The 25,715-nt window shown below is 31.0% G+C and overlaps 1 protein-coding gene across 1 annotated transcript in view; it reads left to right on the top strand.

The window, feature by feature from the left end:
• Nucleotides 1-23,318, top strand: part of LOC129906797 (uncharacterized) — a 135,211-nt gene extending 111,893 nt beyond the window's left edge. The window contains 2 exon segments of the mRNA XM_055982722.1: nucleotides 14,066-14,190; nucleotides 23,183-23,318. Coding sequence (XP_055838697.1) covers nucleotides 14,066-14,190; nucleotides 23,183-23,317 — 260 coding nt within the window. The 3' untranslated portion in view covers nucleotide 23,318.
• Nucleotides 23,319-25,715: the final 2,397 nt, after the last annotated feature.

Here is a 25,715-nt window from a genome sequence, read left to right as displayed (position 1 = left end):
ACCAATTTAATCTATTCATATGATTTGGATACTAACTTTTTTGAACCCCTTGAAAACAACATAAAGCCAGAATTTGAAAAAATCGTTCAAAAAAAAATTTGAAGTGGACCACACTAACCATTTATGGTATGGAAATAGATTTTGACCGATTCTTAGACTTACCCGATGCACCCACAAAATTTCATAAAAATCGTTCCAAAAATATATAAAAAAAAATTTTTGATAGGACCACCCTAAATATTTAGTGGTATAAAAATAGATGTTGGCCGATTTTAGACTTACCCGATGTACCTACAAAATTTCATAAAAATCATTTCAATAAAATAGGTATAGAAATTTTTTTATTGGACCACCCTAACGATTTAATGATATGAAATTTCATGTTGGTCGAATGGCCGATTCTCAGACTTCCCGACATACACAAAAAATTTCGAAAAAATCGTTCCAAGAAGATATAAAAAAAAACTTGGCTGGACTACCCTAACAATTTAGATGCATGGCAACGAATTATGTATACGAATCAGGAGATTTCCTTTAAAATGGCATTCAATCGTTAGTGCATATTTTGCATTTATTTCCATTTTTTTTTTGTATATTTTGGCATATTTTGGAAATAAATGCATGTTATTCGTGCATATTTTCGCAAAAATTGGCTAAAATAACGATATTACAAAAAATATTTGTAATATCGTTATTTCGATATTTTTTTTAATCGAAAGAGGTATGAAAAGAAAAGTCTTTTTACACTATTTACCCACGAAACCCAAACATATCTTGATATTCGACTGTAGAGTAATTTAAATCCAACCATTTTTTCTTATTAGCATGGAATAGAATTTTAATTTCTTTTAAACAATGTAAGTAGGTATCCCTCTATTCTCCAAGAAAAATATTAATATGTAAAATAATGATATTTCATTTTCTACTTTAAACATCCTGTGGCCCTCCAACATACCCTTTCCCAGCTTGAAATCCATGTTCCTCATAAAAAGAAAAAAAATACACGTAAAAAAAAAAAACTATATCCCAGACAACAAACGGTGTCCAAACGAAGATCCAGAATAAATGATCCATTCAATTGGCAAACAAAAATCCATTTCTCTTCGAGTGGAAAACAAATTATCATCGTTCCTATCACGAAACGCAATCGCACTACCTGAAGTGCTCTGCACTAGCTCCTTGCCAGTCCTCACCAGACCAGAGCGATCCAGACCCCAGACGATCATTTTCCCCTCCAACATCACAGATCACAGAGTTAACTGTGAAATATACTTTAACCAATGCAACCAAGCAAAAAAACAGCACAACAAAAAAAAAAGGAGCCCTGCCAAGCCCCAAATAAATTCAATTTAATTCAAGAATCGTGTTTTGCATTCCGGTAAAATCCCAAGAAAAACTACTTTGCCCAGCATCACGAAAGGGAACCATGCACTTCTGCAACACATCATCATGCAATGCTGCACCAAAAGAGTCAACTCCTAAACAACATTTGAAGCTTCATAATGAAAGGGGCTTGAGAGAGGAAAAGAGTCCAAAATTTGTTTCCATGTTTACGTAATATTGCGCCTGCTGACGTACAAAGTAACAAAGTCATAGAGATGCCAGGTGCATTTTTTAGTTGAAAAAAGTTCTTTCTAGCAAAATGGCAACAATGGCAGGTGAGACAGACGTTAAAATCCAGCCTGCAAGTGGATAACCGGACTTCAATGTCTGATCGAACCGGACGCCAGCCGCGTCGCGTACGGAAAGAAAATAAACGGGTTGTGCCACAAAATATATGCGCCCTACAATTCACTGTTTGGAAGACGATAAAACAAGTTCAATCCTCGTGCGGATGGAGTGGAGTGGACTCTGGCGACTGCTGGGGTGTCTTTTTGCCTTCGACTTCACCTTCGCCTTGGCCATGGTAATGTTCCTTTTTGGAATTTTATTGCACATATTAATCCAATTGAACAGGAGACGACACCTCATTGTGGAGTATAATTGTGATTGCAACATCGACCCCGTTGTCGTGTACAAGAAGAAGGGCATCGTATGTTACACACAAGACCAGCAACAGACCTTAAGCACGCTGGCTACTGGCTACTGGCTCCTCTGGCTGACCAAAAGACAGGAGGCCCTCTATTGCGCGATGGCTTTCACGCGTCTGTCGGGTCTTAAAACCTTGTCTCTTGTCGTTGTCGTTACAGGAGGCCATTCCAACTAAGCTAAAAGATGCTTTGGCATTTTATTTTTATTATTTTTATCGTCTGCTCTAAAGTCGACGTCACCTCTTAACACCAGTAGCTGATGGCTGGCTACCACAGTAAAAAAAGGAATTTCGTTTTAGTCTACCTTTTTCGTTTTGTGAAAAAGGTGCTTCGGTTTGCTACCACTCTAGAGACTTCTTCGTCTTCAGGTAAAGATATATCGAGGAAGTTGCAAATAAAAACTGCAAATGAAATAAAATGTAGGTATAATCTCTTAGCCCCTCTTAGCAAGAAGGAAGATTTGAAAAACTGAAAATTAACTGCAAACAAAAAACAAAAAATTGAAGAAGAAGTTTGTCGAAATACTGCTTCCGCAGACATCTGGTGGAACAGTTTTATTTTTTTTTTTTATTTTTTTTTTTAATGAGCCAAAGAACATTTATTACTTTTGGAAATGTAGTGGCAGAGTTAAATTGAAGAGGATGATGTTCAATTTTTGACTTAAAAAAAAAAAAGTTAATGGGAAAAACATGATTGTTTTGGAGAAATGATTGCTTTGTCAGTGGTTGAGATGCTCTGCCTTGATTGATTTTACAAATGTAGGAAGGTTGATATATTACACAATATGTACATAGTTGATTTCGGGCAAAAACTTAATTGTAGTAAAAAAGTTATAAAAACACATATACCTATTATTTTTGACTTCTAAAAGAGGAATTGAAGTAGTTAGATGACCTAATAGTTCATCTTCTAAACAAGAGTGGTTTCTGTTCATGAAAAGGAATATCTACCTTATCTTATTTCGTTTTCGATTGGTTTCACTCATTCTGAAATCCAATAAAACAGTTTGAATCGCTGTCACTCAATTCTGAAATTTTATATCTGTATTTGTTACACTGAAAATAATAAATTTCGTAAAATTACGAAAATCGTTTCATACACTACATTTTCGTTGGCCCAACGAAACTTTCGTTGGCTCAACGAAAATATGTAATTTTTCGTAATACGAAAACTTTCATCAATTAATGAAAACGTTTCATACACTTTTTCTCCCTTTTTGGTGCCAAAAAATCCAATTCAATGAAAAGATTCATCAATTAACAAAAAAATTCATACTCATTTTACAGAATAAAAATAAGAATTTTTTCCTTACTTTATCAAAGTTTTAATTAAGTAACTAAAAAATTCATTAACTTATGAAATTCAACATTAACTAACGAAAATCTTCATAAGCTTATGAAAATTCTTCATATACTAATGAAATATTACATCGGCTTATGAAAAAATACATCAGTTAACGAAAAAAAATCGTTGCCTTACAAAAAACAACGTAGACTTGGGTGCATTTCTGTTTTAAGCATTAAAAATTTAATCTTGCTGGATATAGTTCACATTAGGTTTTTGTTTAAAAATCTATGTAAGTTGAGCTGAATATAAAAAATATTTGCGTATTGACAAGGTGTCTCACGATAAGTCAGTCAACTGATGAGTCCAAGTGAGTTCCACCGGGACAAACGCCAATTTTTTGTTTGGACTAAAGGCCATAAAAAGCTATATTAAATCAATGATTTAACAAGTATAATTAAATATAAAAAGAAAAATGAATGAAAAAATTCGTAGGTTAACGAAAAAATTCGTAATTCTAAGAAAAGAATGTAAGAATAATCTACTAAAAAAATAATTAATACAACGAAAAGTTTCGTTAGCTAACGAATATTTTTTCGTAATTTAATTAAAATATTCATAAAATTTACGAAAAACTTCGTTAACTTACGAAAGCTTTAATTAAATTTTACGTTAATTGATGAAAAAAATTCGTAAAGTGATGTACAAATTCATTAATTCTCGATCAAAATTTTTATGAAAAATTTCATTAAAATACGAAAGTTTTCGTAAATTGATGAAGTTCTTAATTAACGTATGAAAGCCATTTCGTTGAGCCAATTAAATTTTTCATCGGCTGAAAATTAATTAATTTTTCGTTGGCTCAACGAATTTTTTCGTTGTATTTACGTAAGGATTTGGTTCAGTGTAATAAGCAAATAAAATTGTGAACTTTCAAACGTCAAACATTAAATAATTTTTTTTTCCTTCAAACGAAATAATATAAATTAATATTCAAAAACGGTAATATTCAACAAATTAATAGGATAGGGTCAATGTGGGTAAATGTAAACAGGGGTAAATGAGAACATGGCTCATAACAAGCTTCAGTTAAATCTCTTTGACGCATACATAAGTACAAATCGCGGACGCATGTATCTTTTAACTTATACGTCAAACTCATTGCTGTCAAGAGAGAATTCATTCGACGAGCGTATTTTCCGTGAAAGATAATTTTTTAAAGTGTCAAACAAGTCTTTCAGAAATATTAAAAATTTTTGCAGATTCAATTAAGTCAGTACAATTTGCAAATACTTTTTACTTTCGAATTTTGATGTAGATTCTATGTGAAACAAACAAATTTTAAAATACAGGACATTTATGTCGATTTGCATGTGTTTACATTTACCCCAGAATATTTTTCATGATGGGAAAATGTAAACAACGTATTCTGGGGGTAAATGTGAACATATATTTTTGCTGAAATTATTGGTTTTAATAAAAATAAAGTAGTTTTAGTCAATTACTATTGCTAAAGTGCCACGGAGTCACACTTTAAAGTAGCCAACACATCGTTTTCAATGAATGATGTTGCAAAATCGGTCATTGACGTAAAAAAAAAAATAAAAATATGACGTTCAGAGCTGCTCAGGCTGCATATTGGGTGCCTATATAAAGAATCAAAGGAAGAAAACAAAAACTTTTATTGGAATTTGAAAAAGTTTTTTTTCAAATACCTTCTTGAACGTTTTTCAAGTCGTTATCCATATGATAAAGAGGAAATTCTAAATTTTAAACCACTGTTTACATTTACCCCGAATTTGTAAAAAAACACAAACATGGTGGGGTATTTGTAAACATGCCATATTTGACAGCAATTTAAACAATTTGGTTAATATTTGTTTATATTTATAAAAAAGAATTGCCATCATTTCATATTTACATTTGAAGATACCTGTCAAGTTGTTCCGTAAAATCATATTAAAATCTAAAGTCAAAAGAAAAAAAAGACATGAAATTTTTTACATTTAACCACATTGACCCTAGATGGGTGGTAAAATATTTTAAATAAATATAATAATGCTTTTATTTGTTTGAAAGTAAATTAAAAAAAATAATTTCAGAAAACAAAACAAAATAAACTGATTGAGTGATTATTTTGACTTTTTAATATTGATGTATTAGTGCTTCTTGACTGGATTCTGATTTTGAATCGAGAAGAGAATTTCTCTTCTGAGAAGAGTTTTTTTCTGTCATTTTCGTGCGAATAAAACAGTTTCAGAAGGCTTCTGAATGATTCCGGACGCTTCCGGAGAGCCAATCGAAAACGACATTACTAAGCTTTGATGTTATGTTTTTATACGTGTTTTTTATCTCTTTTATTGCCCGAGATATTTTTACTTGGCACAAAAACAGCACTGGTCAACCTACAAAAACTTATTTCAGGCAGGCCTCCTCAAACATCAGCTTGACTTAAAAAAAACTAAACTCGAATTTCGAGACACTCCTTCACCAAATTTATAATTTTAAAATAATACAGTAAAATAAGGAGAAAAAAGGGGTAAATCTCGGAATGAATGTTAGTAGAAATTTTTTTTGCTCAATATCTTCCTTTTACCATTCTATAACATATCTCAAAAGTCTAGAAAAATCTCATGGCCGCTTGTCGCGATTTCAAGGTCAAATCGCGAAATGGAGATTTTCAAAATTAGCGAAAATAGGCTATGGTATTATATACACATATGATACATGATTTCAAGGTATTTTTTAATACTGATTCCAAAAAATCTAAAATCAAGACAATCTGACGTCTCTGGAAAAAGTTATACCTGTTTTTCATCTGTCAACTCATATTATTATAACAATTGCAAACTTACTGCCGAAAAACCCTTAAATGTTATGGTAGATGAACCAAATTTTGCATAAAGATTTAAGAATCCATCATTATTAAAAATCAAAACAATCCATTACAAAAAATATATATACCTACGAAATAATGGTATTTTTTAATGGAGGGGCAAATTTTAGGATATGCACTAAAGAAGATTCTTGTTCATCTTAGGAATAAGTGCTAATAGGCTAATTTTTTCATTTTAATCTTTGTTTGGATATTCTTTAACTACCCTCAAAAATCTTAAAAAAATCTCATGTCCGCAAGTCCTAATTTTCTTGGTTTGAAGATAAGGTGCAGATTTGAAAAAATTGAAAAACTACTCTTCAGATATTTGTGTCAGATCAACATGAATAAGGTACATTACTTTTCAGGGATGGTCATATTGATTTGTTTGTGGGTTTTGTTGGAATCAGCGTTAAAAAATACCTTGAAATGATATGGGTAATGTTGGTATACATATAAGAATCTAAAATTTTCTTATTATTTTTTTTTAAATCTGCACCTAACTTAGTTTAACCTGGAAAGTAAGAACTTGCGGTCATGAGATTTTTTTAGATTTTTGACATAAGTTATAGAATATCCAAACAAAGATAGAAACAAAAAAATTAGCCTATTAGCACTAATTCCAAGATTGTACCAGGATGTTTTTTAGTGCATATCCCAAAATTTCCCCTTTTCTCAAAAAATACCAATTTTTCATAGATATAAATGTTTTTTTGCATTGCATTGTTTTGATTCTTAATTATAATGGATATGAAAACCCTCATGCAAAATATGATTCCGCTACCATTACTTTTAAGGGTTTTTCGGTAGTAAGTTAGCAACTGTTATAATAATATGGATTGAAAGATGAAAAACTGGTATAACTTTTTTCAGAGACGTCAGATTGCCTTGATTTTAGATTTTTTGGAATCAGCATTAAAAAATACCTTGAAATAATGTATCATATGTGTATATAATACCATAGCCTATTTTTGCTAATTTTGAAAATCTCCATTTCGCGATTTGACCTTGAAATCGCGACAAGCGGACATGAGATTTTTCTAGACTTTTGAGTTATGTTATAGAATGGCAAAAGGAAGATATTGAGCAAAAAAAAATTTCTACTAACATTCATTCCGAGGTTAAATCCTTATTTGACTGGATTAAAATCCTGAAGAGTTCACACAGAGTTCCAAACTGGTTAAAAACGTTTTTTTCTTGCCGGAATTTTATTTTTTTTCGTCCCTAAGACGATAAATGCTGTTAAAAAATGTTGTATGGAAAGTTTAAATAAATATTATGTACATTTTACGTTTAGTTTTTCCCTCATGTAATTTTAAAATGTCGATAATAACGGTTTGTTGCATATTACTCTTAAAGTAGTGCTATAATCTGATAAAAAAAAATTATTTTTGTGGTTCTCTACAAAATAGCATTTTTCTTATAGCTTTTCTTGCACAACCAAGTTTTATTTTCAAATAAATATTTAAAAATAGTAAAATTTTACAATTTTTATCATTTTTCTCTTAAAAATAAAGATTTTGCAAATTGTTTTGAAAAAAATAAACTCTAAAATAATAATTATTTCCAAACAAACGAGGTACCTATTTACTGCAGTTCACTTGAATAAAGGCACTTATATTACAAAAGATAAAAGCAATTGGTGCTGTGGTTTGGTAACTTAACAGATTTTCGGTTTTGGGTTTTCAAAGAGTAACTTATTACAAACAATATTGTAAAAACAAAAAACCAAAAACAGAAACCGTTTGGCTACTAGTTGCATTTTTTCGCATTTCCTGACAAAACACTGTGTTTTGTTTGGTTCACTAGAATAAAGTCAGGCTGTTAAATCTTGTAAAAACGATGAAAAAGCGTGGATAAAATTAGTTTTAGTATAGAAAAGTGCAACTTTTTAATAATTTGTGTATTTTATCAAAATTTGGGCTAAAAACTACCATTAGGGTACCACAGGAAATGCAAAAATAAAAGCTAACATTAAAAATGCACTTCTATTATGCACAGTCGTGAATGCTGTTGGTAAATATGCTAAATTTGTATGAGAATATTTTGAAATTAACGTTAACTAGTGATTTAATGTAAAAGTAAATCATGAGGCATCTAGACAAAGAGCCAAGAGAAAAATAATTCAAAAACTAGCTGCACGTTCCGTAAACGTTGGCTCTAAAATCAAACGAAAAGTGGTGTTTATTTGATGTTAGTGTGATGGTTTGTACCTTCACTGAAGTTAAAAATGTGTACAATATTTAAAAAGCCTCAAAATGGAGAATAAGGCCACTATGAATGTCAAATAAGGCAAAATAAAAAGTTCATTATTTACGGTTGCTTTTGAAGAAAACAAAAATGGGGTGGTGAGTGGTTTTTGGATGGAAAAGAAAGCATCTAAAATGTTCCAGAACGATATTAGTCCTATTTCTAAGATTTAGAAAGGAGGTACATTTTTTGCATCACCAACAAAGGTCGCTCAAAAGTGTAATAGGAAACAATACTTTTTTATAATATGCAACAATTGACTTTTAGTTACATGGTTCGAAAATAATTGCAAATTTTGACAAACAAATAACAGTGGAAGCTTTCGTTGTGGTTAACACTATCGGTAAACAAACGTCATGAGCATTCCATTAGGTAAATGCCCGAAATCACATCGCAATAGAAATAAAATTGATGCATATTCGATCAAGATGAAGGTTCCCTGGACTAGCCTTCATATTAATCGAATGTAAATGTTATGGTTTATGGAAAACTATAATTTCTTACTTTTTAAGATGTTACCAAGCATTTTATGTAATTTTTCCACTTTAGTTCGTGATTGTGCACTGTGAAAATGCATTTCCAGTGCAAACTTTGATTTTCTTCTTTTTCGTGGTTAATAATAAAAGCTCTTGGTCCATATTTGGTTAAAATGCACAAATAATATCAACGCTTCACTTTTCTATACTAAAACCAGTTTGATCCAATGTTTTTCATCATCTTTACTCGATTTGATAGCCTGCCTTTATTCTAGTGAACCACTGTGTTTTGTGAAAAGTTGCGAAAAAACGCAACTTGAAGCCATAGGGTTTCTATTTTGGCTTTTTGTTTTTGCAATATTGTTTGTTATAAATTTTTAGTTTCCCACAATAATATTAGTCGAGTCAAATTAGACATAAAATTTGTCAAATCTCGGAATCCAGGGAAAGTCGATGCATCTGAAAAATGAGTATAGGACTGCATTATAAAAGGGTCAAATAAGAAAGTTAAAAAAAAAAAATTTCACCGCTCTCGATTACAACAGTTTTTATGGACCGTTTACTGTCATTCCGTATGCAAGCGTCAATCGGAATTGCTGTCTCATTTTAGATTTTGCTCAAACTTTGTAGGGATGTTCTCTAGGACTGTAAGGAAGCAAATCCATGATGATTTAATTTTAAGTTGCGTGGTTTCCCCGCTACCCGCATTCGAACTTTTTGAGAAGGTCATTTTTATGTTATTATAACTTTGCGTCTACTAAAGATATCTTTTTGTTTGAAACGCCATTTTAAAGCTTAAGAATAGTAATTTTTGAATATATATTAAAAAATTACGTAATAATTATCCCTGAATTAAAAATAATTTTTGAAAAACTGGTAATTTTGCTGATTTCTCATGGTTTTTGACTGGCTCCAGAACCTTGGCTATTATATGTAGGAAGCTTATACTTACCAAATATTAAATAAAGATATTTTTCAACAAATTACATCTAAAATGAATGATGATGGCTGTACTCCTTATGCAAAAATTTTAAGTTCAAAGTTTTGAGTTTTTTGAAAAAATATTTTTTTATAGTATGATTTTTTACGATTTGACTAAAGATAGAAACATGAAACTTACAGTGTGTTAAGTTGAAACTTTTAACTTTAAGTCCTCTAAATAAAATTGTGTTATTTTCATATCTTCTTAGTGTACCGCTTGTTTGAAAATTCGCAAAAATGCTAAAAAGCCAAAATAACCCCTACTTAAGGCTATGATTGCACTATGTTTGACATAAGATAGAAGCATGAAATTAATAGTATATTTAGTTCGTACTCTTAACTTAACACACTGTAAGTTTCACATTTCTTCGTTTAGTCAAATCGTGGAAAATGACAGTATAAAAATTAGCTTTTTTAAAATACTCAATACTTTGAACTTAAAATTTTTGCATAAGGAGTACAGCCATCGAGTTCATTTTAGATTTATTTTGTTGAAAAATATCTATATTTAATATTTGGTAAGTATAAGCTTCCTACATATAATAGCGAAGGTTCTGGAGCCAGTCAAAAACCATGAGAAATCAGCAAAATTACCAGTTTTTCAAAAATTATTTTTAATTCAGGGATAATTATTACGTAATTTTTTAATATATATTCAAAAATTACTATTCTTAAGCTTTAAAATGGCGTTTCAAACAAAAAGATATCTTTAGTAGACGCAAAGTTATAATAACATAAAAATGACCTTCTCAAAAAGTTCGAATGCGGGTAGCGGGGAAACCACGCAACTTAAAATTAAATCATCATGGATTTGCTTCCTTACAGTCCTAGAGAACATCCCTACAAAGTTTGAGCAAAATCTAAAATGAGACAGCAATTCCGATTGACGCTTGCATACGGAATGACAGTAAACGGTCCATAAAAACTGTTGTAATCGAGAGCGGTGAAATTTTTTTTTTTTAACTTTCTTATTTGACCCTTTTATACTCCTATACTCATTTTTCAGATGCATCGACTTTCCCTGGATTCCGAGGTATAAAGCTAATTTGACTCCACTATATCGTATCATTATAAAAAAAAAAGATATTTTGCAAAGCTTAAAAAAACTAACTTTTTTCTTATGAATTGCACTACAATTTTCTTTCCGATGATCAATATGAATCAAATATAAGAAAAAAATTTTTCCTCTACATACCCATGAAGTTAATAAAAATATTCAATTGTTTATTGTAAAATCAATTTTGTATAAATAATTCGTTGTTTTTTTTTTGAAAATTTTGTTAGTAAATTGTTGTGTGTATATCTGGTAAATGAGTACGAAATTTTATTAATTTTAATTTTTCCATTTCGGAGATATAAGTCATTTTAACAAAAAAAATATAGTTGCTAAGCAATACCTACCATTAGACCTGTTAAGATGATTATAAACACAAAATGTGCTTTTAAATCTTGATTAAGGCTGTGATAGATTATTTCTCTGAAAAATAAATCTTTAAATTTTTAAAATAATTTTTAATAATGTCACGTCTGACGTTATTATAAATAACTGTCCCAAAAACTCAAACGTACGGATTTCTGTTACAGAATTAGGTAACAAGGTTATTAAGCTTAAAAACGTGTAGTTCTCCAAAATAAATAAATTTTCTAGGGAATCATCTATAAACCTTAACTAAAATCGTTGAGAAATTTTTTTATACAAATTCTTAAAACATGTTTCAAAAGAAAATTGGTATGCCAGGAAAAATGAAATTGGTACTAGCAGAAACTCAGAATTTTTTTAAAAATAAAAATCATTGCTCCATTTCAAAAAATTTGATTTTCAAAAAAAAAAATTTAACTTTTTTTAAGAATCAAAAATTAATTTATTTGTAACTTTTTTCAAACTAAGAAGTTTGAGGTTTTGAGCCTCACCTTTTTCGTAATCGTCATATCATGTCTTGATTGTTCACGAGTTGATTTTTTTTTCCGAATCTTATACTTGCTTTTGAGTTATGTACTTGTTAATTTGATGAAACTATTTTTCCTTATAAAAATCACCAAAGATTTAATTTTTTGTCAGTGTATTTTTTTTCTTCGAAAAACTTTTCCCATGGTCTGATTTCAAGTGCAATGAAATTATTAAATCATCATTCTTCATGCTGTGTGCAATGTGCATGTTTCTGTGTTGTATACAATACAAACATAAGATCATATCAATTTTATTCTCTAACCAAAAAAGAAGAAGAATTAAATTACCAAATCTTGTTGCATTTTTATTATTTTGTTATAGTCTTCCATTTTTTTTTTCTCAAACCACGATCTAAAAAGGTATATAATAAAACTTTAAAACGAAAAAATTCAAGGCCAAAGTGATCAAACCAAAATTTATGCCTGAATGTTTTTTGCTTGCATGTTGGTTTCACTTTTATATACGAGTAGGTATTTTTAACCTTTCACCTGCTCACAAATTGTAACATTTTATTTGAACGAAAAACATCCTGCTGCACCTGCTAAAATTCTCACGCAAATCTTATAACAAAAAAAAAGAAAACATCATCCTCTTTGCCACAACTGCGCCACCATCACCAGCCTCTCTCCTCCAGGACGTGGTTAGGGTTTTTAACATTTTTTCAAGACATGCCATCATCAAACTAACACTAATACCCCCAAAAAAATGCAGGTGCATCAATGGACTTATTCCCTAAAAATATATAAAAAAAAAAAATTAAGATGCAGTGATGCAATATAAACCTATACTAACGTTGCCTAAAAGACGTAATATTTTACAGTATTTTAATTTATCTCATAAGGGCAACAATTTTGCATCAAATGATACACGTATGCGCCTGTGCAACAATAAAATAACAATCGAGATTCGGGAGGATACTTATTATTTGGGTTTCAACATTTTTATTTGATTTAAAGACAGCACTGCCAGGTAAAAAATTTTGATATACAAAACCTGAAACATTTTGTATATAAACATTAATCTCTTGTGTCGATTTAGGCAATTTTACACGAATTTATTAAAATTAATTGGCGCCCGGGTAAAGACCATTTAATAGAAATCGGCATAGTTCGTAAACCTTTTAGAATTTTTTCAATTTTCAAAATGAATCAAATTCTTAGAACATATGGTAACACTCTCAAAAACCAGAGAAGCTCATTAAAAATGCATTTGATTTCCTTTAGCCTCATGAAATGGCCAAACCATTAAATTAGGTTGGTAGGTATACAAGAGCAACATATATTTTTTTTATACCTCCGAAAAAAAGGCATCCAAAACGTGTGCAACGTGTGTTCAAATTTCACAGATCAAGGCTCAAATATGCATCCAAAGAGCGAGGCAAAGCCAACCAAAGTTGCATTGCAATATAAACGAACACATTGACGAAAGGACGAAATAAATAACTCTGGGGAAGACGAAATCATACCTCGTTTCAAGCCCCCCTCTTTCTATCCAGACAGAGCAACCAGCATCCTGTCTGTGTTTGTATGTATATAGTCTGTCGTGTGTCGTCCGTCTGATGGTGCTCCTACTGCATGTACACGTCTTCGTTCTCCTATTAACGAAAGTAATCGAAAACAATAAAATTAGAGAGAGAGGAAGACTGAATGAAGCTGAAGGAATGGCAACTTTATCCCTGTCCTGTGATGCCTTGTTGTCGTCCTCCATGAGTTCATCTTCCTTGGACGGAGGAGTGCTGCACAGGTTTTATGAGATGCATTTTTTCTTATCTGTGTGTCTGCGGTTAGTTTTTTGGTAGAGATGACGCGCGAGTGAGTGCATATAACAAACAACATAGGTATCCCAATTTTAAAAAACCTGAGGTCTTAAAGTTCTCAAAATAAGTTTCCTGTGTTTGTCTTTTTTTTTTTTTTGGTTGTTGTTGAATTTTTTTTTCTTTTTCTTTTTGTTGTTCTTGTTTTAACTTTTTTTGGGTTTTGATGCATATTTTTTGCAGCCCGCTGCGCAATTTTGCATCCATCCATCCTCTGTTATAAGGTTGTTTTTTTTGGTGAGAAACTGAGAATGCATTTTTCTTTAGTATTAAATTCTTGTTTCTGGTGCATTCTTATTTTGAATGCAATTTTTTGACAAAACTACACTTTTCAACTTTACTTTCTGTATTTTATTTTTTTAAATCAAATTAGTAATTGATTTATTTATTTTTTTTTTTTAATTGCAGAAGAACGATCGAGTTGTAGTGATATAAGCTGTGGACCCAAAATGACATGCTTGGCGGATTTGCTAACTCATCGGCCGAGATGTGTTTCGTGTAAATTCAAGTGTTCACGGAAACGTCGACCAGCGGTAAGTTGAACATATTTTTAGTATTTTAAAAAAGAATGTTGTCTTAATGATGATCAAACGAAAAAAAAAGAGTTTTTTTTCTGCATTTGTAAAGGAACGATCAATGGGATTGATAACCAAGAGTATTAATAATTTTCATAGCAGTTTACCGAAAACATTGGGTGTTGAAACATTAAGCATTCACAACTGTTATTCGACACATAAAAATTGGATCAATCATTTTTGTCCAAATCTTTTTTGCCTTCAAATCAGTTGTTTGAATAGTCAGAGAAAACAGATCTCTCTTCGGGATTTCAGGTCACATTTCAATTTATTGTTATTGCACAAAAGTAATATTTTAAAAAGTATTTGTAAGCAAAAAAAAAACAATAAAACTAAAATAAAGTATTGAACTGTCTTGGGATTCGAACCCTAGACTTAGGGTGCAAAACAAAAAAAATCATGTGTGAAATTCACACGTGGTAGAAGTGAAACCTCAAAAAATCATTTTTCTTGAAACAATCATCATTTTTCTTAAAACAATCATTTTTCATGAAAAAAGAAAAAAAATTTTTGTTTTCTTCTAGCACCGTTTAATCCATTTTTTTATGACAACTTTCTTGTTATCGACCATGTCTATAAAACATCTACAAAAAGAGCTAGAATTTTTTGAACCCAATCAGTTTTCATCAAAAAAAGCAGAAAAAAAATCAATAATTTTTTCTTCTTACACCATTAAATCTGTGGCGATTCATGAAATTCATAAAATCCACTTAGTTTTAAAATCATTTTCAAATATTAATTTACTTTAAGAACAAATTTTATATTAATCACCTATTCTGTGCAAAGTTTGTTTATCGAATGTAAACAAACTTTTTGATATAAATAGTGCTTAAAAAATAAAATTAAATCAGTTCTATTAAAGAATTCAAAGAAGTAGTTTCTATTCATCCGAAGCTACTACATTGGTGACCCCGAGTAAACACTCTAATAGGTAAAGACTCCAGACCCTTCTCAGTGGCATTACTCTCGATGGAAGACGACCAACTCAGCTGCTTTCTAAGATGAGAGAGCTTGCGTCATCTACTATTTCTGAAGACATCCTCAGAACCTTATGGATGAAGCAGCTGCCGAACACCACCCAGTCCATCCTGTCGTGTAGTGCCAACCAAGAACTCAAGACTTTGGCAGAAATGGCAGATAAAATTTCTGACGTTTATTCCAATTCAGATGTTGCTTCTGTCTCAAAGCCCTCCAATGTTTCTGAAATTTCTGAGTTAAAAAATCAGATTGCTTCTCTTCAAAAGGATATTGAGCAACTTAAAGTGTCCAGAAGCCGAAGCAATTCACGTTCCAAAAATTTTATCCGGAATAAATCAAAGTCAAGAAATCAAAAAATGTGCTACTACCACCGTCGATTTGGCAAACAAGCAAGAAAGTGCCAAGAACCTTGCCAGTTTCAGACGGGAAACTAATTTGCGGACAGCAATCAGCGACTAGCCAGCCCGCAGACACCATAAGTCGCCTTTATGTCATGTTTGATGTCCCTCAACCTTGGTCTTCGAAGAAACTTCACCTGGCCTTTCATCATTGCCCAAGTCACCGAGCCAATCATTGGTTCCGATTTCCTGTCCTTTTTCGATCTTTTAGTGGATGTTAAAAACAAGAAACTAATTGATCGAAAAACAAGTCTTCAAACACATGGCTTTGGCGCAACAACATCTTCAAGTGCCTTAAACATCCAAACAATAAATCCTTCGTCATTCATTTACGATTTATTGAATGAATTTCAAGACATCACCAAGACGAATCTGTTGGCTAAAACCAAGCACAATGTGACACCCCACATCCAAACAAAAGGACCTCCTGTGTTTTCAAAAGCAAGGCGTCTATCTCCGGAACAGCTAAAGACAGCCAAACAAGAATTTGAGTTCATGATCAACCAAGGGATTTGTCGACCATCAAAGAGCAGCTGGGCGAGTCCTCTTCACATGGTCAAGAAAAAAAATGGTGACTGGCGTCCATGTGGCGACTATAGAAGACTCAATGCGATAACCATCTCAGATCGCTATCCCATGCCTCCCATTGGAGATTTTGCTCATCATCTGAAGAGTAAGAAAGTCTTCAGCGTCATAGATCTGACTCGTGCCTACCATCAGATCCCTGTGGAACCAGAAGATATCCCAAAAACAGCTATCATCACTCCTTTTGGACTGTTCGAGTTCATGGTGATGACTTTTGGTCTGTGCAACGCTGCACAAACTTTTAAACGATTCGTTCATGAAGTGACCAGGGGCCTTGATTTCTGTTTTCCTTACATTGATGACTTCCTAATCGCATCAAACTCATCTGAAGAGCACCAAAATCATCTCAAACAGCTTTTCCAACGTTTTCGAGAATTTGGTCTTACCATCAATCCTTCCAAATGCACTTTCCAGTCATCATCCGTAAGCTTCTTGGGTTATCTTGTCACTGAAGAAGGACTCAAACCATTGCCATCCAAAGTTAAAACAATCATTTCATACAAGAAACCATCAACAGTCCAAGAGCTCCGAAGATTTTTGGGCATGCTTAACTTCTACAGACGTTTTATTCCAAATGCTGCTCAAATCCAAGCTCCACTTCATGCATATCCATGTGGCAACAAGAAAAATGATAACACACCTATCAATTGGACGGCCGAACTAGAAAATGCTTTTCAAGCCTGTAAAGAAGCTCTAGCTAACTCAACTCTCCTAGCACATCCAGATACTGACGCTCCATTGTCAATCATGACAGATGCATCCGATACTGCTGCAGGTGCAGTTGTTCAACAGCTTGTCTCTAACCATTGGCAACCTCTTGGCTTCTTCTCAAAAAAGTTTTCACCTACACAAAGGAAATATAGTGCCTATGACCGAGAGCTGCTAAGTGCTTACATGGCAATCAAGCATTTCCAGCATATGGTGGAAGGAAGAAAGTTCGTTCTCTACACTGACCACAAACCTCTTACTTTCGCTTTTCAACAAAAGCCAGAGAAATCAAGCCCTCGTCAACTCAGACATTTGGACTTCATCGGACAGTTTACAACTGATATAGTTCACATCAGCGGCAAAGACAACGTAGTCGCTGATGCTTTATCCAGACTTAACGCCATTTCTTCACCATCCTCAATCGATTACAATGATGTGTCTCATAAGCAACAAACCGATGAAGAACTCAAGAACCTCCTCAACTCTACTTCTTCGTCTCTTCAGTTGAAGCAAATCACTCTACCAGATACAAATCACCAAATCTTTTGTGATATTTCAACAGGCAAAGCACGACCATACATTCCATCAGATCTACGACGTCAAGTTTTCAATACAATCCACAACATGTCACATCCCAGTGTTAAGAAAACTACCCAGATGATTAAAGAACGATACATATGGCCTGACTTGAAGAAGGATTGTCGCAAATGGTCTCAAACGTGCCTAAGCTGCCAAAAAAGCAAGATTCAACATCATATCCGATCTCCAATTGCAATTTTTTCACCTCCCGAAGAAAGATTTCATCATGTTCATCTTGATCTTATTGGACCCTTACCATACTCAGCCGGATACTCGTATGCCCTAACCTGTATTGATCGTTTCACAAGATGGCCAGAAGTTATTCCAATACCAGACATCACCGCCGAAACAGTGGCAACAGCTTTTCTTTCTGGATGGATTTCCAGGTTTGGAATCCCTAAAGAAATCGTGACGGACCAAGGAAGACAGTTTGAATCCTCTCTTTTCAATGAGCTGTCAAAACTTCTGGGCATCAAGAGACACCGTTCATCGCCTTATCATCCCCAGGCAAATGGAATGATAGAACGATTCCACCGGACTCTGAAGGCAGCAATCAAATGCCATGAAACAGAAGATTGGGTTGCCAAACTCCCAATTGTTCTGCTCGGCCTAAGATCATCCCTACAAGAAGACTTTAAAGCAACTTTAGCTGAACTTGTCTATGGAACAACATTGAGACTCCCAGGCGATATGTTTATTGCACCTAACTCTTCATCAAGCCATGATTTTCTCAACAAATTTCGAGATATTATGCAAAAGATTAAGCCTATTCAACCGGAACGTCATGGTTCAACCAAAATTTTCATCGATAAGAACCTTCAACATTCAACTCATGTTTTTGTTCGTAACGATGCAGTCAAAAAACCACTACAACAACCTTATGATGGCCCATATCTAGTGAAATCAAAAACAAACAAATACTTCACACTAGAAATCAAAGGACATCAGAAAAACATCTCCATTGATCGCCTTAAACCAGCATTTCTTTTAAATGATCAACACCAAATCGAAGAAAGAAATCTAACACCTACTCCACTTTAGATACCAACCACTCAGACTACAAGAAGCGGTAGACGTGTCCATATTCCAGACAGATATCGTTGTCACTAGAGGGCGAGTACTGTGGCGATTCATGAAATTCATAAAATTCACTTAGTTTTAAAATCATTTTCAAATATTAATTTACTTTAAGAACAAATTTTATATTAATCACCTATTCTGTGCAAAGTTTGTTTATCGAATGTAAACAAACTTTTTGATATAAATAGTGCTTAAAAAATAAAATTAAATCAGTTCTATTAAAGAATTCAAAGAAGTAGTTTCTATTCATCCGAAGCTACTACAAATCCATTTTTTTAAATGACAACCTATAATAAATTTTATATTATGTGAAAGCTTATTATTTCACCTTTAATAAGAGGCTTCAATTATATTTCTACGATGCCTACAAAAAAATGAAGAATTTCTTAAAGCCAACCATGTCAAAATTTTAAACTGAGATTAAGGTACATCCTACACTTGTGGGCAAGTCAACTGTAACAGATCTCCACAGGTGTTTTGAGATATTTTTCAAGATTTTCATTAAATTTCCTGCGAGCCTTTAATTTTTGTATTTAATATTGAAAATGCATGTATTAAAAAAATCAAAAAGCATAAAATGCATTAAATTAAATTCTGCAACATTTATTTGAAAAAAGACTGTGCAAAAATTATGCAACTTTTTTGTATTCTTAATTTTAGTGGATATTAAAAGGGGAATATGAAATGGTATGTGGGAAAAAGATGGAATTTGGACACTGATTAAAAGAATTTCTTTCAAAAATGCCCTCCATTAGAGTTATTTAAAAAAAAATTTATAGCAAAAACAAATTTTTAGCATTTAACTATGTATATATTTTTTATTTCAATAATTGAAAATGAATTGTAATTTAAAGCGTTGAGTTTTTTTTATTGTTTTACTTATAAAAAAGGATTGGTTTTTTCTACTTTTATAAAAAGCTATAAATAAAAAAAGCTAAAAGTCTGCAAGCAAATCCATCAAATAGTAACTTCTTGGAGGGTTAAGTATGTCAAGTTTTCGGTTTAACTTTTTACAAGACAAGGCAACACTCAACAAATTCCAAATCGTAAAATTTTTTGTAACAGCGGTGATAAATTGTGTGATAACATTGAAAGTTAGCTGGTCACTGTGGCGTATGCGTACTATTTTTTTTAAATAATTTTTTTTTGTCAAACAACATTTTTCTTTAGCTAAATAAATCCTGAACATAACGAAATGCTAGCTTTTGAACCAGAATATGCTCCCCCAAAAAAATGTATTACGTTACAAGCTTTCGTTAGCTGAGAAAATATTTTAAAAAATACATTTCTTTTATTATTTTGTTTAGCTTCCTAGGGAATACCATTTGAACTTTTGCAAAACGTCATTTTCATGTTAATATAGTTTTGCGTCTATTGAAGATATCTTTTTGTTTGAAACGGCATTTTAAAGCGTAAGAATAGTAATTTTTGAATAAATATTGAAAAATTACTTTTTAATTATCCTTGAATTAAAAACAATTTTTGAAAAACTGGTAATTTTGCTGATTTTTCATGGTTTTTGACTGGCTCCAGAACATTGGCTATTATATGTGGGAGGCTTATACTTACCAAATATTAAATATAGATATTTTTCAACAAAATAAATCTTAAATCAACTCGATATCTTCAATTGACGCAAAACTATAGTAACATGAAAATGCGTGTAACGGGGAAACCACGCAAATTAAAATTAAATCATACAGGATTTGCTTCCTTACATTCCTAGAGAACATTCCTACAAAGTTTGAGCAAAATCTAAAATGAGACAGCAATTCCGATTGAACGCTTTCATACGGAATGACAGTAAACGGTCCTAAAAAAACTGTTGTAACCGAGAGGGGTACATTTTTTTTTTTTAACTTTTTTATTTGACCTTTTAATAATGCAGCCATATCAGTGGCGGATCTAGGGGGGGGGTCGTGGGGGTCATGACCCCCCCCCAAAACTCCAAGCATACATTCTCAAAAAATAAAATAAAACTAAATTAAATATAAAAAAGATACAAATATGTATTCTTAATAATTTTGCTAATTTTTGTTCAGTTGTAAAGGTTGGTTTCATAAATTCAATATAAAGCATGACCCCCCCCCCCCCCCCCCCAAAAACTCCAAGCAAACATTCTCAAAAAATAAAATAAAACTAAATTAAATAGGTACATATAAAAAAATAAAAAAGATACAAATATGTATTCTTAATAATTTTGCTAATTTTTTTTCAGTTGTAAAGGTTGGTTTCATAAAGTCAATATAAAGCATGACCCCCCTCCCCCCCCAAAAACTCCAAGCATACATTCTCAAAAAATAAAATAAAACTAAATAAAATATAAAAAAGATACAAATATGTATTCTTAATAATTTTGCTAATTTTTGTTCAGTTGTAAAGGTTGGTTTCATAAAGTCAATATAAAGCATGACCCCCCCCCCCCCCCAAAACTCCAAGCATACATTCTCAAAATATAAAATAAAACTAAATTAAATACATATAAAAAAGATACAAATATGTATTCTTAATAATTTTGCTAATTTATAATTTAATAGTTTTCTTAAGTTTTTTAGAATTACTCCAGTCAAAGCGTCATTTGACCTTGCGCTGAGAGGCACTGTCTGTTTTTATTTCATGGATCGATAGGGGTATATTTAAAAGGCGTAAACCCAATTTCTCACTACCTGATCATTCTTTTTAGCGGAGTTATTCACAAAAATGCATTTTTTGGGATATTTTACTTCTAAGCTAATATCTTTGCTCCAGATTGTCGTAGACCAAAAAATAAACATACATTCTCTTCCTTATAATATTTTCTATCGTTGTATGTAATTTCATTGTATTTGAGTGAGTAAATATAAAATGGCAGCCATTTAAAGTCAAATTCTTGTTGTTAAAAAACACATTTTTGTCATTATTTCGAAAAAAGCTTATATCATGATTGACATTTTTCTGGCCTATTTTGTAGCCCTGTTCATGTCCTACATTTTAAAGAAAAAATGAAAGGAATGAATTGTTCGTTACAACATTTTCTATCAATTTAGTGCACAATCTTTTTTTTGAAACAAATAAAAAATAAGTAATATTAAATCAAAGTCGTTTTTTTGTTTAGCAAACTCTTGCATTATTATTTTGCAAACGCTGCAAGTATTGGCTATTAAAATAAAATATTATTGTAGTCCTTTAAATTATCTACAATTAAAAAAAAAAATTAGCTCTCTACGACCCACACGAGCCGAGAAAATTTATTATTTTTAAATTAGCAAGTTGTATTTTTGTAGGAGCTTAACGTTCTACAAGAAATTCCTTAGCATCAAATTGATTGCTTTAACCGTTTAGAAGATATTCGTATCCAAATCATCCAAATATCTTCTAAACGGTTAAAACAATCAATTTGATGTTAAGGAATTTTTTGTAGAACGTTGAATCGTCTACAAGAATACATCTTGGTAATTTGAAAATAATAAATTTTTAGTGAACTGGAAAATTTTTAAAAGTAAAAAATGTTTTTATAATTTATTTTAACTTTGACCTCGAACATCTTTAGAATGGTTAGATAAATGAAAAAAGTTACCAAGACCTTTTTTGTGGAGCAATCTGTTTCTTACAAGAATATGTCTTCAATTTGTTAAAAAATTAAGCACAAAATACGAATTTTTAAAGATTTTCTCGATATTTGGACCTCAAATATATATTAAACGGTTAGATAAACAAAAAATTGTTCAAGGCGCCTTTTTTAGAGCGTTCAATTTCCTTCAAGAATTTGTAAAGAAATTTGCTAAAAAGTCATTAATGATAATGATAAAAATGATTTTTTTTAGTAAAAGCTTGATGTAAAAATGGAAAATTGCGAAGCAGAGGACCTTCCCATTAATATAAAGAGTTCATATTTGGTGTGCATATTCTAGAGGTGTCTAGCAATCGATTTTTTGGAGTACAAAATAAAAAAAAAATAATTTCGATTTATTTGAATGCATATGCATATGCAGATAAAAATCATAACTTTCCTAACATCAATCATATTGTCACTTTTTTGCCTTAGCCACGTAACAAACACATCACATTTGTTTAGTTTATCTCTCTTTAATTTATTTATTTTTTTTTAAGAAAATTTAAAGCTATGTTATGTCTTCTAATTACCTTTACCTATCATATTTTAAAATAAATATAGAATACCTACATTTTTTTTAAAATACCAAAAAATATCTTTCGAAGCCAAAAGTGAAGGTTTATTCAAATGTAAAAACAATACCAACTCTAGTGACCTTTTAATGGTAAACAATTCCAGCCCAATACACAATCTCAACTAAGTTTTTTGTTTTTTTTTGTTAAGTTTTCATAATTTATATGTACATAAATAATTTATATGTAAATGATTTATATGTAAATGATTTTGTTCAAATTAAAAACATATTTATAAAAATTTGAATTTGGTTGTCTTTTTTTTTCATCTCGGTCAGTGAGATTAAAGAGTGTTATGACCCCCCCCAAACAAAATTTCTGGATCCGCGCCTGAGCCATATACTCGTTTTACAGATTCATCGACTTTCCCTGGATTTCGAGATTTTACCAATTTTAATGCTTAATTTTACTCGACTATTAACTTCATGTAGTTGAATAAATGTTTTCTTTATTTTCAGAATATTCGCTATGAAGAAGGAAAACTTTGCGGAAATAATAATCGTACTTATAACTCATGGTGTGAAATGAAAAAGGATTCATGTCAAACTGGTCTCTTTATTGATATAAAATCAATTGGTGAATGTAAACCATAAATTAACAAAAAAAAAATGATAACTTAAATTTATTGAATCCATTTAAAAACAATCGCACTCTCTATGCCAAGTGAAGTCTCTATAATTCTACATTATATAATAATTATTATTAAAAAAATATATTATTTTATTATAATTTATTTTCATTAAATTAACGTTCCTCTTAACTAATCAGTAAACAAAGTTAAAAAAAAAAAACAACCAACCCGAATTAATAATTTGTAAAATATAAACAAAATAATTATTTATTTAAATTTAGGAATCTTTTATAAGTTGTGTAGTAAAAATAAAATATTTATTTGACTAGAGGCTTATCCTTATCCTTAAAACAAACCCCTCCATTGGATATAAATGTACTTAAAAATGCTTAAGATACTTAATTTTATTTTATTTGCTTTTATTTTATTTTTAATTTCTCAAATTTTATCTTCATATTTATTTTTTTCGGTGATAGCTTGGTAAAATAATAATAAATGGCACCAAATTAACTTAAAAATGTCCAAGTATAAAACAATTTCAAAAGTATTAAAAAAATACAATTCTTTTCAAATAATAAGAAAATCACATAATCATTAAATGTAATTTAGTGAGTAGTTCAATAAAAAAAATAATATATCATGTCCGATTCTTGCTTAAATAAATAATAATTAAATTAATAAAAAAAAAAAAGAAATATGAATTTATTTAAATAGTTTTTAATAATAAACAATTTTTGATGTTTCATTGTCTTTGTATTTATCTAACTTATATAAAATCAGACAGAATATTGGTGATAACATAAAATCTCTATTATTATTATATTATATTATTATTATTATTATTATTTTTTGAATCTAATTATAATTGTTATAAAAAAATGTAATTAATTTATGTATACATCTTAATATTAATAGTGTTTTATTGACTGATAGATTAACAACTTAGTAAACTCTGTTATTCGTATTTAAATAGAATTGAATTTGATTGAAAATTTTAAAATTAAATAAAAACAAAAAAAAAAAAAAACAAATGAATTATTAATATAAATTGTGTAGTGATATACAAATTAATTATGCAAATAAAACTTGAAAAAGAAGAGAATTTGGTTTTTATTTCACAGGAAAAAAAAATTCCAGGTACAAAGAAATGCAAAATGGAAGGAGACAAAACTAAACAATAATGCTTTTGGAAAGCATTTTATTCAAAAGAGAGGTTTAAGGCTGAAATTAAAGGAAATTTTATATCGCAACCAATATACCTGTGATATATCGAATCTGTTAAAACAAACACAAACCCAAAATCACGAAAATGCATTTTTGGACATTTTCATTTTAATTTTTTAATTATCCTTTTTTCACTTCAACGACCCCAATCTTCCATACATATGTTGCCTAGGAGATTAAATTATCAATATCCGTTGCACGAGTTTGCAAAACATGGAAGAAGTTTTCCTCAAAACTACAATTTTGCAGATTCGTGGTTTTGGCTTTGTGTCCACGATATTATTATCGAACTTCTAATCAACTTTTTTTTTCAGGTGGCCAAAAGTCAAAAATTGCTGATTTTCGGGTCAAACTCTTACAAAATAAGATTATTTTTTTGTCAACTAAATTGAATTAAAAAATATTCAATTTATACACTAAAAAATTGGTCAAATTTTACAAATAAAATTGAAAACATTTTTTAAAAAACACCAAACCTAAAATTGCTGTACCACTTTTCGAAATTACATGTCATTTCTGAGTAATATTTGAAAAACCGTTATTTTCTTCTACTACTGAAGTGGTGTATACGAAAACACCATATTTTCGACAGATAAATTTAAATTTAGACGTCCATGGGCAAATATGGTTTTACTTAGGGCTGATGATGTGAATTTGTTTGTATCCTTAGTGAAGCCATTGAATAGTAACAAAACTGCATTGTGTATGCACTTCATTTATTGATCGGAATTGGGCAGCTAACCACGTCCCCCTGAATAAAAAGAATTCAAATTTTTGATTTTTGTCTTGAAACAATCACCGCAGAATTTCAAGTTAGAGAACTTGGCCCTTGATTTCATTTCGAAGATCAAACTTTCAAATATAGTTAAACCCGCGAACCAATTTAATTTTATGGCGCGGTCTCAAAATTTCAACTTCATCTTTTAGCCTGGCAAGACGAAGCTCAATTTAACTACCAAGCACAAATGAAAATCTAGTACTACCATCTACGTAATTAATGAGAATTGGATTGATTTCTTTACAAGTGTGTTTTTATTGAAAATATTTTTTTCTTATTTTAGTTTTTGATGTTTTCCTTCCAGTACCAATATAAAACACTTTTTAAATACATATGTGGGCAGGCAGCCCTTCTGGTGGCATCTTACCTCAGACCAAAAAGAAAAAAACACTCAATATTTTGTTCACGCATACGTTTA

This window comes from Episyrphus balteatus, chromosome 1 (assembly GCF_945859705.1).
Source record: "Episyrphus balteatus chromosome 1, idEpiBalt1.1, whole genome shotgun sequence".
Classification (NCBI taxonomy): Eukaryota; Metazoa; Arthropoda; class Insecta; order Diptera; family Syrphidae; genus Episyrphus; species Episyrphus balteatus.
The sequence above is the reverse complement of the archived record's forward strand: the minus strand, read 5'-3'. Positions and strand labels throughout refer to the sequence as shown.